General features: G+C 39.4%; 1 protein-coding gene across 13 annotated transcripts in view; it reads left to right on the top strand.

Annotated features, from left to right (window-relative positions):
• The window catches only part of PPP2R2B (protein phosphatase 2 regulatory subunit Bbeta), a 509,042-nt gene that overhangs the window by 284,952 nt on the left and 208,891 nt on the right, over nucleotides 1-15,199 (top strand). The window contains exon 1 of one of the 13 annotated variants that reach the window (XM_061423898.1): nucleotides 14,572-14,592. The exons of the other annotated variants lie outside the window; for them this stretch is intronic. Coding sequence (XP_061279882.1) covers nucleotides 14,589-14,592 — 4 coding nt within the window. The 5' untranslated portion in view covers nucleotides 14,572-14,588. Of the gene's footprint in view, nucleotides 1-14,571; nucleotides 14,593-15,199 lie in introns of those variants that run through there. 13 annotated transcript variants of the gene reach the window in all.

The raw sequence follows: 15,199 nt of genomic DNA, 5'->3' as shown, positions 1-15,199 counted from the left end.
TCAGGATACGGGATGCACAGGAAGGGGCCGACTTCCTGATGGGTACCTGGCTGACTATCTCCGGGAGCACTTAACTTGACAGTCTGGGTGAACCACAGTAATGCGTTTGAAGCAGTGTTCCCTGAAGCGTGTGCCTCAGAGGAGCGGAAAGAAAGGGACAGAGAGTGGGGGCTGTTCTGGAGCCATCCTGCAACTCAGAAATGGCCCTGCTGAGGAACTTCTTCTCAAGAGTATTGTGTACACTCTGGGTTCTCTTTGCTTCTCTGTTTGTAATCCAAACTTTTGTCCAGTGCTGAAACTTCATAATTCTGACTTGTTAGTATGTCTAAGACTGAACTCATCAAGTCACTGACGCTCTGTAAAGTTAAGGTATGGGAACCTTCTTTTGTGAGGTGGTGATAATTACCGCAATAGAAAAATAAATGATGTTTTAGTATCTGTTTGGCCGCCATTCTTCTTAGGAACTAAAATTTGGGGGAAAATAAATTGCATTGATATATTTGTCAGTCTGATCTAGTACTTTTAGTAGTAAATTTAAGACCAACATATAGTCACATTGTATGTATTTAGAATTCCAGTTCTGAATTGATGTTCTTTCTGATCTGCCTTTGCCAGAAGTTATGATACTTATTAAGATGTGAACAGGACAGATAAGACTGTGGTGGAGGAAATGTTCCATTCTCCCAAGGTGGTGTCTTTTTTATATATTTTTTATTAGAGAATAGTTACAGTATTGTGATGGTTTTTGCCGGACATCAACATGTATCGGCATTAGGTATACATATGTCCCCTCCCTCTTGAACCCCCCAGCCTCAGAATGGCATCTTGAATCAACTGTACACCAGGGTTACTAGTGCTAATATGTTTCTTACTTGATTGAAATAGATCTGGAAGAATTTTCACTCATACCTGTTTTTCAGGGTGACATGGAAATATCCTTGACATAACAGTATTGACTATATTTCTTATACAGATACATCAAAACTCATTCTGTTAGGAGATCAAGATTATACTTGTCCCACTCTTAGTTTTAGTTACTGAGATTCCGTATTGAATTCCAGAGAGGTAGGCAGGTAGTTTGATAAATAGATCAGCCTTTATTGAGAAAACCTTCTTTACACATAGCTCCATAATACAGACAAAACTGGAAGTTGGATGAAACTTTAGGGAGAAATTAGATGGGAACATTCCATTTTCTTATTTTCATTTAAAAAAAAGAAAGGCTAAATTTTTAACCAGCCTGTTGTTCTTCTCTTGGGAGGTTTTGAGGTATCTTCATCAACTTTCACCATTACTGAACATCATCCTCATTTGTAGGCCAAGTTCTGTAGGTCTAGGATTATCTGCTGAATCAAACACACAAAGACACACAGAAAAAGAGGCACATACACACCCCTATCTTATTTCTCCCTGATATCCTCCTGATGTAGGAAGTTACCCATCTGGTTCACTAAGGCAGAAACTCAGCTTCTTGCTGCTTCTGCCCACCAGCCAGATAATGACAGAATTCCTGCAGAGCCCTTGGATGGCGTTGCCACTTAGTGGTTAACATCCTTGGTCCTGAGAGGCTTTGTCTCCTATTTGCAGAAATCATTACAGGGACTTGCGCGTCTGTTTTTCTGCACTTGTGTGTCCAGTGACAGTTGCAAAGAAAGGCACCTACATTCAAGAAATTTCTTTTGTGTTAGATGAGTGTTTCTAAAACTATTTATAGCCATTGACATTAATTAAGACTACTGTGGTTTTCACTAACTAGAAGAATTATGTGGACTGTAGAAAATAGGAAGAAATGCAGGAAAGCATAAATGGAAAAAAATTTTAATTATTTATGCTATTTAATCAACAGTTGAAGAGAAAATGATAGGTTAGGAACACAGGATTCCTAAAGCAATGAGAAGTACATTCTGTGAACATTTTGGTGGAGATGTTTTTCCCTTTATTCCACACATATGTCTTTTTGTTTCCCCATCTATTTGTCATGAAGTGATGGGACCAGGCGCCATGATCTTAGTTTTTTGAATGTTGAGCAGGGAGGCCGGGCATGCTGCAGTCCACGGGGTCGCAAAGAGTCGGAAACGACTGACCAACTGAACTGAAATCTTTTTGAACTTTTTATCTTATATTAGCCAATTAACAATGTTGTGATAGTTTCAGGCAGACAACAGAGGGATTCAGCCATACATATACATGTATCCATCTCCCCCGAATCCCTTCCCTTCCAGGCTGCCACATAACATTGAGCAGAGTTCCCAGCACTGGACAGTGTGTCCTTGTTGGTTATCCATATTCAGTATAGCAGTGTGTGCGTGTCCATCCCAACCCCCCAACTATTCCCTCCCCCACTCTCCCCTACCCAACAACTATAAGTTCCTTCTTTAAGTCTGTCTACACATACCTTTTTAACAAAATGAGGGCTTATACTGTAGTACACTCCTTATACAGAGCCCAGGATACTTCCAGTAGTAGCATCTGAAAATCTTCATCCTTGTTGGTTATTCAGTGCAACCTGAGTCATAAATTAAACCTGGAGATGAGACTGTGGCCGTGACTGCATCTGTCATAAAAAACGATCACAAATATGTCATTGTCATCTTCTATCATATGGCTTTTTATGCATAATAATCTGCTTTATAAGTGTACCTTGTTTTATTTAATCTAGCTTCTATTCATAGACACTTGGCTGTTTCATTTCTCGATATCTTAATAATATTTACTATACCTTCATAAATGTGTATTTGGGGGAAACTTCCTAAAAAGTCACTTTAAGTCAGAATATATGACAGCAGTTTGGAAGAATATTTTCTGTATTGATAAATCATCCTGTATCCATGTATCTATCCACACTTAACCCTCCTTTGTCTCTCTTGATCTCTTTCTTTCTCCTCCCCCTGCCTTTTCCCTCTCCCCCCAACTCTTTCCCTCACCATCACACACACACACACACACACACACACACACACACACACACCCATCTCTCTTTGGTTAAATCAAGCACTTGATGTAGTGAAATAACCAAGGGGTGTTCAGAAACCAAGGTGGTCACCATATCTGAAGCACAGATTGGAAAACTATGAGCCAACTCTATTAAAAAAAAAATGGGCAAGAAAGAAAACAACTATTCTCGTGTTAGAGGATCTCATGCCTTTTGTTATTGATACAGTGTGTTCTGTACAGTGGGTGAAAATCAAGAGAAAGCAGAAAATCTGTTACGAATCAGGAGTCGGGCAGTCATTGATAAGTAGACTGAAGTATTGATTACTGTGAGCATCTCTCTTGACTCTAACTTTGTAAGTCGGGGAGAGATCATGGGTGTAACACAGAGGTGGGGAAACTTCTGCAACCTGAGCATCCTAGATTAATACTGAAACTGGGACAGTCTAAATGGAAAGGGGTTCAGAATGGCATCTTTATTTTGATTTGAAGCATCAGTGTCAAGACTTTCAATATCCTTATCTCTAGTTCTGTGGCAGTGGATGGGGAAAAATCTGGATTGGTCCAAAATCCCCTTTATTCACAGCATCTTCCTTCTCACTTTGTTTGAATCTCAATTGGATTAGATCTGGTGCAAATGAACTCTTTTCATAAAGTATCACATTAGGGCAGCACTGCCTCTAGGAACAGTTATGATCGTTTGAAAGGGAAACTTATTTTTCCACTGGTAATAATTAAGCACTTGATACTTCTTGTTTAAAACTTTTGCCTTGTTTTCCATTTCAGATCTCTTATATTCTGTTTTCAGGGAAAATGCCTTGCCTTGGGGTTATGTGGAGCCAGGTACGCAGATAAAATATGAAATGCTTGCGCATCCATTTTCCAAATATCCAGATGTTTGTGTTCATGCAGACTAAATATCCAGGTGGTCCAGTGACTGCACACATTCAAATAGCTGGCATTAGGCAACTGTAATGCCCAAGTTTTCTTCTTTAAGCACGTAACTCAGAGACATATTTTCACGTCTGTTCATGGTAAGTTAAGAATGAAAACAGAGAGAGAATACTATAGTGGCCATGAGCAAAGTTTTAGACTTAGACCTGGGTTGGCGTACTGACACTACCATTATTAGCTGTGCAGCTTGAGGACGAGTTTACTTAATGTGTCTGTTTTCATTTCCTCACTTGTAACATGGGGATAATAATATATAAACATGATGATGATGCTGCATGTTTGAGGAAGTAATTCTATTTAAAGAGCTGAGCATAGTTCAGAGCCAATAGTAAGTGTTCTGTCAGTAGTATTAACAGTTTTCATCAGCAGCAGCTGGGATGTGGATGAGAATTGAGAGGAAGGTGACTTGGCACCAAAGACTCTAGCCTTATGAAGCCATAGATATTCCTATTCTTCCATGCGATTCAATCAACATATGTATTGTCTTAGCCATTTTAAATGAGATAAGATATACATGATTGAGTAAATGAATGAATGAATGAAATGGACAACAACAATGCACTACTGTGTTCTGGATAGTATTTGATGTAGACTCAGGGAACAGAGTTTTAATGGATCAGCACCTGGGTAAGAATGTCTCACCAGAGAGAATGCTAGCAGCAAAAGGCACAGTGATTAATTATCTTTTTATTTCATGCCTTCAACAGGCATCTGAGATTCTGTTCTGACCAGGCACTAGAGCAAAGCATGGGGTGTTTGGAGGGGAAAGGAATAATCTCATTAGGCTGTAGCCTAGAGTGGGAAGAGGAATATGCTAAAGATAAAGTTCAGTTCAGTCACTCAGTCGTGTCTGACTCTTTGCAACCCTGTGGACTACAGCATGCCAGGCTTCCCTGTCCATCATCAACTCCTGGAGCTTCCTCAAACTCATGTCCAAGTTGGTGATGCCATCCAACCATCTCATTCTTTGTCATCCCCTTCTCCCACCTTCAACCTTTCCCAGCATCAGGGTCTTTTCCAATGAGTCAGTTCTTCGCATCACATGGCTAAAGTATTGGAACTTCAACTTCAGCATCAGTCCTTCAGGACTGATTCCAATGAATATTCAGAAAGATAAAATTAGAAAATGTTATACTTAGCATTTGGGTCTTTTTCTGGCAAGTTGAGGGAGTCACTTTTGCTATAGGACAGTCTGAACCACTGCAGCATTGCATCCCGAGCACCCTAGGGTCTGGCAGTAGGCAGTCAGCATACATTGGTTCTCAATTTTAGAAACACAAGAGTCTCATTTTTAATTTTTATTTTTCTGACTGTATAAATTGTGTGCATGTTTTCAATAATTTTCAATATCCCACAATCAAGTCATTGATTTATTCATGCTTTAGATACTTTTTTAAACATGTTCTCTTTCCCAGATTTTATGCTAGGCACTGATCCCAGAGATAATTAAGACTTGTTTGTTTCCCCCACAGCTCTACCAAGTGTTCCACACATAATAGGTTCAAAATAAATGGTAGTTCTGTATTAAAAGAACAAGTGTTTTACTGTAGGAGAAAAAAAAATCTACCTCCCTATTATATCATTCTTGGCAATTATGTTTCCAAAACGATTGGATTGAGCCAGTCTATAGAATACAAGAAAGCCACTTAATTTCGTGTCCAGTCTTTCCAATTAAAACAGAAACTAAAATGTGTTCCCTGAAACTCAGCAGCACACCTTCATTCTCAGCTTTGTCCAGAATGTGTACTATTAATGTAGGAGATGATGCTGTCTATTCAAGATGTTGGACTGAGCAGAAGGAGGGAGGCACACACCTGCCTTATGCAGAGCCTATGACTTTCCAGCAGCAGCAACCAAAACTCTTCATTTCAGCCTAGCTAATTATGTAGGACAACCTGCACCTTAAATTGAAACTGGGGATGAGGCTATGACCAAGCGTGTGCCTGTGATGTTTATGAGCTGTAAGGTCATCGCAGAAAACAGCAAGGAACATAGTTGTAATAGACTGTTGGCCTCTAAGGAAATTAATAATTAAATTTTATCTTCTCCCCGGCATGCTTCAGTACCACCACTATGGGTCTTTAGACCTGGGGAAACTACACCTCGGTAATAACTGGCCTTATCATCAGGCTGGCAGTCATTTAATATGCTGCTTTGTCTGACACCAGTCGTGAACTGCAGTGTGGGATGTCAAGGTTTTTGCAAATGCCAATCTCATGCCTCATTGTACCTTGGGCCCAGGGTTCAGATCTCACGATAGGAAATAAAGAATCCACAGCGGGCAGAGTAATCCATTTCTCTGGAAATGAGTTGTAGGCGCAGTCCTGTTTCCAGCAGCCAGCCCATTCAGTCTCCAGTGTTATCTCCAGCAGAGCTAACATCACTCTCAAAAGACCAAAGCAGGAGAAATTCAAGTGTCACTGTGTGGACACCATCTAGATGGAGTGCTATTTTTCAGTCTTTGGCTTATGGTGCTGACTTGACAAGAAAAATCAGAGCCGAAATGTCATTTCCAACTACTTTTCTTTGAGTGATTTCCCAGACGGCTTGGCTCAGCCCACGAATCAAATGGCATTTTCCTTGCTGTTGGTAAGCGCTTACTGTGTCAACCAGCTGTGTTCCTCCTGCCCCACACTGGATGCCCTGCGTTAAATGTGTTCTGATCAGCTGGCGGCTATTCCAGGGACCCACACAGCAGACTGGAGTCCAGCTCTGGTTTTCCATAGATGGGCAGTCCTGCCCCACTAATGGGGATTTAAGCACCTTCCTTTCAGGCAAGACAGCAGGTCGAGAATATAAGGCACAGATGTGTATGATTAGATTTAGAGTTTTCCAAATTGTTGCTTAAACACCTTCTGTGGCCCAGCTCTCTATTTTGATGACTGGGCCATTTGCCCCTGGTTTAGACACTTGAGACACTCACCCCACCTCCTCCCTTCACTTCTCTTTGTTATAGAAAATTCAGGAGAGAAAAGACCTAGGAGGAGTGAAAATTTAACTTGAGAGATCTTGACTGAATGCCATCAGTAAGATGAAGAATGAATAAAACAGTCTCTAAAAGGAAGAAAACGAAGTGACAGGGCTGACAACAGCCTTGACAATTTTCACTCAAATGGCCTCCAAGTAGGCTGCGATATTTGAGGTTAGCATCATATGTGGATATCACATTTGTGTCTTTATCATGACCTTCCTAATCATGTCATGTCCCCTCACTGGGAAGACTCTGATGCAGACAGTTGGGGGTAGGAGAACTTTTATTTTCTGCATTGCAATTTCGTTGAGAAATCTGGCCCCCTAAAATCTATTCTGGAATTTTAAAACTATTTTAAGATGATGTACTTTATGAAACCTTGATAAGCTCTTTGGACACTTTGGGAAGGAGATGGATAAAAAATAGTATTTTCAGTGAATTTATCACTAAACCAGGATAGAAATTGTTATTAGTAATGCTGGATGGAACGCAACGAGTTGCTACAGCTTAAGGAAGAAAGAAATGTACCAATTGTATACAATTCTTATAGGAACGTACTCTTTTTAACTTAATTTTTATTGGAGTTTCATTGCTTTACAATATTGTGTTAGTTTTAGCACCAGCAAAACCAATCAGCCATACATGTATCCCCTCTTTTGGACTTCCTTCCCATTCAGGTCACCACAGTGCTTTAAGCAGAGTTCCCTGTGCTATACAGTATGTCCTCACTAGTTATCTATTTTATATAGTACCAATAGTGTCTCTGTGGCAATCCCAAGCTCCCAATTCCTCCCACCCCACCCCTCACTTTCCCCCTTGGTATCCATGTATTTGTTCTCTATGTCTCTATTTCTGCTTTGCAAATAAAATCATCTATATCATTTTTCTAGATTCCACAGGCATGCATTAATACACAATGTTTGTTTTTCTCTTTCTGACTTACTTCACTCTGTCTGACAGTATCTAGGTCCATCCACATCTCTACAAATGACCCAGCTTCACTCCTTTTCATGGCTGAGTGATATTCCACTTCATGTATGTAGCTTAGACTTAAAAGTGGCAGGCAGTTTGGACCCTTATCTTGTCCAGCATTCTGCCATTTGTGTGATTCCTTCTAGGATCGCCCTGCTGAGTGATCCTCCAATGTTCTATGAATAGCCTCAGCCCTCAAAAGTTGGAGCCCTCATATTCCTTCTCCAGGGAATCTTCCTGACCCAGGGATCGACACTGCTGGGCACTGGCAGGCAGGTTCGCTACTACTGAGCCTCCAGGGAAGCTCAGGCTATTTCTCCCTCTTGGCTATTGTGATTAACCCTATGTGAACATTGGTGTACAAGTAGCTGAGTTCCTGCTTTCAATTCCTTTGGATATACACACCTAGTGGGGGAATTGCCAAGACATATATTTATGTGGGTATATAGTTTCCCCAACGCCACTGTTGAAGAGACTGTCTGCTCCATTGTGTGTGCTTGGCGTCTTTATATGTGTGTGGGTTTGGCTCTGGGCTGTCTATTCTGTTCCATTTGTCTACATGTCTGTCCCTGTGCCAGTATCACACTGTGTACTATAGCTTTGTATAATATTTTGGAATTGTGATGCTTCCAACTTTGTTATTCTTTCTTAAGAGAGCTTTGGCTATGCTGGGTCTTTTGTGATTCCATATAAATATGGGGATTGTTTTTTCTGTTTATTTAAAAATCCCACTGGAATTTTGATGAGGACAGCATTGACTCTGTAGATCTCTTTGGGTTCTGTGGAGGTTTTAATAATACTGCCTGCCAGTCCATGAATGTAAAATGTCTTTCTACTCGTTTGTGTCTTCTTTAATTTCTTTCATCAGTGTTGTATAATTTTTGAGTACTAGTCTTTCACCTCCTTGATTAGGTCTTTTCCTAAGTATGTTTTTTTAATACTATAATAAAAAGGATTGTTTTCTTAATTTCTCTTTTGGATTGTTCACTGCTGGTATATAGAAATATAGTTGATTTTTGTGTTTTGATTTTACATCTTGCAACATTGCTAAATTTGTTTATTAGCTATAATAGATTTTTTTTAGATTTCTTTAGGTAGAAGATCATATCATCTGTGGATACTTTGCCTCCTTGTTTTCTGATCTGGATGTATTTTCTTTTTCTTTCCCAATTGTTCTAGCTAGAACTATGTTGAATAGAAGTAGTGAATGGGCATTCTTGTCTTGTTCTAGTCATAGAGGAAAAGCTTTCAAACTTTCCCCATTGAGTGTGATATAAGCTGTGGGATTTTCATAAAACTTGAACAGTCCATATGAATCTTTGAATCAATTTTTAAATTTCTACCCAAAAATGCCACCAGTAGAGTGTTCATAGCAATTGCACTGAACTTGTATATGAATTTGGGTTATGTATACCAACCACATTTGGTAGTGTTAGCATCTTAACAGTATTGTGTTGACTATAGAACATTGACTGTCTTCCCATTGATTTTTGGTCTTTAATTTCTTTCAGCAAAATTTAGTTTTAAGTGTGCAGTCTTATATCTCCTTGGTTAAATCTATTTCTAAATGTTTTATCCTTTTTATGCTATCAATAGAATTATTTTCTGAATTTCGTTTTTGGATTGCTTATTGCTAATATAGAGGGGAAAAAACCTGATTTTTGTGCATTGATTTTGTATAGTGCAACTTTGCTGAATTTATTTATTAGCTATAACAGATTTTTTTCCCCTGAATTCCTTAGGGTTTTTTAAGATCAAGTCACCCACAGATGGAGATAGTTTTACTTCCAATTTACATTCCAAATTGAATAGTTTTTTTTTTTCTTACCTAATTGTTCTAGCTATAACTTTTAATGCCATGTCAAATAAAATGACAAAGCAGATATCTTTGTCTTATTTCTGATCTTAGGGGAGAAGCTTTTAGTCTTTCACTAGTGAGTATGATATTTGTTGTCGTTGTTCAGACGCTCAGTCATCTCCGACTCTTTGTGACCCCATCGGCTGCAGCATGCCAGGCTTCCCTGTCCTTCACCATCTTCCAGAGCTTGCTCAAACTCATGTCCATTGAGTTGGTGATGCCATCCAACCATCTCATCCTCTGTCATCCCCTTCTCCTCCTGCCTTCAGTCCTGCAGGAGTATGATATTAGTTAAGGATTTTTCATAAATGACCTTTTTTGAGTTCAGAAAGTTTTATAACTTTATAATTTTGAAGAAGGAAATGGCAACCCACTCCAGTATTCTTGCCTAGAAAATCCCATGGACAGAGGAGGCTGCTGGGCTGCTGTCCATGGGTCGCACAGAGTCGGCCACAACTGAAGTGACTTAGCATGCATGCCTGCATTGGAGGAGGAAATGGCAACCCATCCAGTATTCTTGCCTGGAGAATCCCAGGGACAGAGGAGCCTGGTGGGCTGCTGTCTATGGGATTGCACAGAGTTGGACATGACTGAAGCGACCTAGCAGCAGCAGCATTCCTAATTTATTGAGTCTTTTTTTTTTTTTTTATCATGAAAAGGTGTTGGATTTTGTCAAATGCTGAGATGGTCATGTGTTTTTTCCTTCATTCTATTAATTTGATGTGTAGTGTATTGATTGATTTTCAGGCCCTGAACCACTCTTGAAATCCTAGAATAAATCCCACTTGGTCAGGGTGTTTAATCTTGTAATAGACTGCTGAATTCTTTCCCTAGTATATTGTTGAGGATTTTTGTGTCAATATTCATAAGAAATATTGGTCTATAGTTTTCTTGTAATATCTTTGTCTGGCTTTGGTTACCATAGTAACGCTGGCCTCATAAAATTAGTAAGGAAGCGTACCCTCCTCTTCAGTGTTTTTGAAAGGCTTTGAGAAGGATTGGTATTAATTCTTCTTTAAATGTTTGGTAGAATTCACGATGATTACATCTAGCCCTGGGCTTTTCTTCATTTCATTACTAGTTCAGTCTCTTTGTATGTGTCTATTCATATTTTCTTTCTTCTTGAGTCAGTTTTGGTAATTTGTGTGTTATCTAGGAATTTGTCCAGTTCATCTGGGTTATCCAGCTTTTGATGTACAGTTGTTCATAGCAGTCTCTTATAATCTTTTGTATTCCTGTAAGATTGGTAGTAATGTTAATGTACTCATTTTTTAAAATATATATATTTGCCATCATTAGGGTGTTTTCTCCTGATTTTTACTAAAAACTGGATCCAAGAAGCTTTTGCTGCTTTGTCCTGGATCTGACCCTGCATTTCTTTTACTCAGTTTAAGATAAATTTAAAAGGTACTAGTGGTAGTGATAATAATAGCATCAATAATAGCTGTTGTTGTTTGTTATTTAGTCACTAAGTCATGTCCGACTCTTTGCCACCCCATGAACTGTAGCCCACCAGGCTCTTCCGTCCACGGGATTTCCCAGGCAAGAATACTAGAATGGGTTGCCATTTCCTTCTCCAGGGGATCTTCCCGACCCAGGAATCGAACCTTTGTCTCCTGCTTGGCAGGTGGACTCTTTACCACTGAGTCACCTGGGAAGCCCCATGCTTTCCATGTGCCAGGTACCGCGTGTGAAACAGTTCACAGACATCAGCTTACTTAACTCTGATAAAAATCCATGGGATAGCTATTACCATCCTATTCTCTCTGTTTTTAGGAAAACTAAAACACAGTGTAGTTCAGTCATTCACCAGATTAGAATATCAAAGATCTCAGAGAATGAAAAACAGAGAAATTTCATCTTGCTTGGATTAGTCCAATACTTAGGAGTCCATAAAATTCACCAAACCTACAACATGTACATTTTCTCTCACGTTTTGCCTATAAGTACTAAGATATTTTTTGTTTTTGTGGCTGACATTACCCATTAGCACAGATGTCCTGGGTGGGGGAAAAGGGGAATGTGGAAGAATGAAGTATTTGTAAGAAGAGATGATCTTTGAGGATGGCCTGTCACTAAGTGCTAGGGAAACAGATAATCTGGATAACTCATATTAAAACAAAAGCTCAACGGCAAATAAAAATGGCCTCTGTGGTTAAGATATTTCAGGCAAAGCCGGATCACTGGAGAGACAATTTTCACTAATATAGCTGTTTAGTTGCTTTATTTTTTATATACAGAACAAAACTTAGAGACCACCCAAATGTAGAGCAAACTGAAAGGATATAAAAGAAAGAAGGGATAGACTTTGATTGCCTTTGGGCTCTGCGTGTCATTCAGTCCACTTACTCTGTATTCTTCAGACAGCATTTATTTTAGTAGGTAGGCCATAATTTGTGATTTTGGTGGGTGTACTAATATAAAGGAGAATGTACTCTGTTTCCCTGGTCAGCCAGACACTGAACAAGGAAATGCAGAAGTGGAGACCCTTTCCACTGATTTAATTCAATGCTGGATCGTGTAAACCACAGTTTGAAAGAAGAGCATGAAGACTGGTTCTGCTTTGTGCAGATTTTTTTGAAAAGATGAAATGAGAAGTTCAGGGAGAAAAGATACCACCTTCCCAGAAGTATACCAGATATATTAATCATGGAACGTCCAAAAAGAGTTCCTGCAACACAAATGATCGGACTCATGAGGGTCAGTTCCCATAACCCATTGCATTTTCCAAGTCACTGGCCATCAGCTGGATAATACTGTATAATCCCTTATGCTGATTTAAAATTCCATCAGAGGGAAGTAATGTGTTTCTGTTCTGGAGGTTTGCTATGGTAAATGCATTACTAGATTAACTTTATCTTCACTATTACAGGGGTCTTTTAGGTGCTAATACAATTTTAAAATAAAACAAAAACTCTTCTATTTGAAAATGTGCTTTTCACATCTGAACTCATTTGTGATGTTTATTGAGTACTATTTGACATCTGAAAAGCTCGTATCATGTCCTTTACAGGCAGAGGAGCCTTCACAATAAAAGAAGTAGACAGTCAAACCTTTAAATGATATGGGATCAGTCTAGTATTGGGCCAAAATGAGGTTTCATCCTTACTCCTTTGTGTATTCTAATTTTCTGATAATGAGCACGGTTGGCTGTCCTTAAGCTTTGTTGCCACAGACATCTTGCATCAAAAGAAATCTCACATGTGGGTATGAATAAATAAAGTAAGTGAAGGTGCCAGTTGAAGAAGGAAGAAGACTGTCGCACTCGTCTTCTCTATATAGGCCTTGAGGGGTTCCAAGGAGGACTTTGCAAGGTAGTTTTCTGGCTCCATTATTGAAAAGCATTCCATTGAAAGGAATTCAAATGCGTAAATGCATTCCTATAATAATAATGAAAACAACACAGAAGGATAGAGACCAAACAGTCACTATTCCTACCTTCAGCCTCCACTCCCCTGACCAGAGGTCACTGCTGTGAGCAATTTTGTGGGTATCATTATGTCTTTTTTTCTGTATTGAGAAATGATAAATATATGTATTGCTAATTAATGTATAGTTTTAGGATTTTAAAATATACATTCTGTGTGCATTTAAGTTCCATAAGAGTCTTTGTCTGTGTTGTTCATTAGTTTATCTAGTGTCTAGAACAGAGCTTGACACATAGTCAAAGTGTTAGTCCCTTAGTCGTGTCTGACTCTTTGTGACCCCATGGACTATAGCCTACCAGTCTCCCAGGTCCATGGGATTCTCCAGGAAGAACTCTGGAGTGGGTTGCCATTTCCTTCTCCAGGGGATCTTCCTTCTCCAGGGATCAAACCCGGGTCTCCCACATTGCAGGCAGATTCTTTATCTTCTGAGCCACCAGGGAAGCCCAAACATATAAACCATTAATAAATGTTTGCTGGGTTAGGGACTGAATTATTCCACAACTTGCATTTTGTGTTCAGCAATAGGTCTTAGAGTTCTTTCTTAGTACATTTAGAGCCATCTTATCCTTTTTAAAGATTGCATTGTATTTTATAGTATGGATGTTCCAGAATTCAACACCTTTCCTACAGGTATATTTCTAGTTGTTTCTAACTTTCTACTATAAGCACAGCTCCAGTGAATGACTCTTTGTCATCTGTCATGTACAGGTACAAGCGCATAGCGTCTTTGAAGAAGGGGTTCTGGTTTAAAGGATGTACACATTCTGATTTCCTTTAGGTTGATCCCTAGATTTCTTTCTCTTCTACCAAATGACAACAGAGAAGAACTGATTTGGTAGAAAATTGATCATTTGCCACTACTCTGTTGATATTTAAGTTTGTAACCTCTGCTATAAATCATCTACAGGGCAATCCCTTCTATTTAAACCACATGGATCTTTCCCCAGATTTATATTTGACTTAATTTTAGCTAAATCCAAGTATGCTTCAGGTCAACAGGTTCTCATGTAATTGACCTGACAGTTATTGACAGCACAAGATAAGTCTTTAAAAAAAAATTAGTAGCACCTGTTCACAATGAATTTATTGTGTTTAGTGATCAGAAGCTGAGACCTTATCATCTGTCTCCAGGTTGTCAAGCCACTTATCATGGCCTTTGAAATTTCTGTATTGGTGCTGAGTGATGAATGAACGTCAAAAAGGTGTTTTCCTGCTTTTTCAGTCATCTTGGCTATTGACGATGGCCAGACCACGGGATTAGGCCTGTCTCTAGAATTCTGGCACTGGGAGCTTGAGGTCTAAGATAGGAGAATATTTTTGAATGTTCTCCTCCATCTGATGCTATCTCAGAATAATTCAGCTGGAGTGAAATCTCAGTACAATTTCTATTTATTTGTATTATCGTTTCCACAAAGGGAAAGCTGTCTGTGGCTTTCACAATGCAGAGAGTCTTGTGGAGCTTAGCTGGCCCACCATGCGTAAGTAGACTCTGATTTTGATTAATAAAGAATGTCTCCGTCCATATGGGGCTTTGCCTTCTTGTGTGGAGGTAAACAAACAAGTCACTCCCTGTAGGCTGACCTTTCTGGAGAGCTGCAAGTCCCCTGTACGACTGCTCCTGCCTCACTGAGCTAGTTCCTGCCCCCCAAATACATTCTGCTCTCTGAGTCCAGCTTGTGCTGTCACCGCTTCCTGACACCAGGCCCCATGCATTCTCAGGTCACCGCTCAAATGACACCTCCTCTGTGTTTATACCCTCCGGTCCACACAGCAGGTTTACTTGCTTCTTCTACTCTGGCCCGTGGCCCTTGGCATTTTTCTCTGTAATGGTACACTGTAGGAAATTTGGAAATATAAAGAAACACAGAAGGAGGAAAATTAAATTGCCTGTTACCACACCACCTAGGAACTTCTATTAATTTTTTGGTATGCACCTTTCCAATATACTTGTTTCTATGTTCAATATATTAAATATATTTCTATACAAAGATATATATTTCAATGTATTTGTATACAGATATAAATATATAGTGTACATACTATATTAGGGCTTTCTTTGGCTCAGGGGTAAAGAAATCCACTTGT

This window comes from Bos javanicus, chromosome 7 (assembly GCF_032452875.1).
Source record: "Bos javanicus breed banteng chromosome 7, ARS-OSU_banteng_1.0, whole genome shotgun sequence".
Lineage (NCBI taxonomy): Eukaryota > Metazoa > Chordata > Mammalia > Artiodactyla > Bovidae > Bos > Bos javanicus.
The sequence above is the reverse complement of the archived record's forward strand: the minus strand, read 5'-3'. Positions and strand labels throughout refer to the sequence as shown.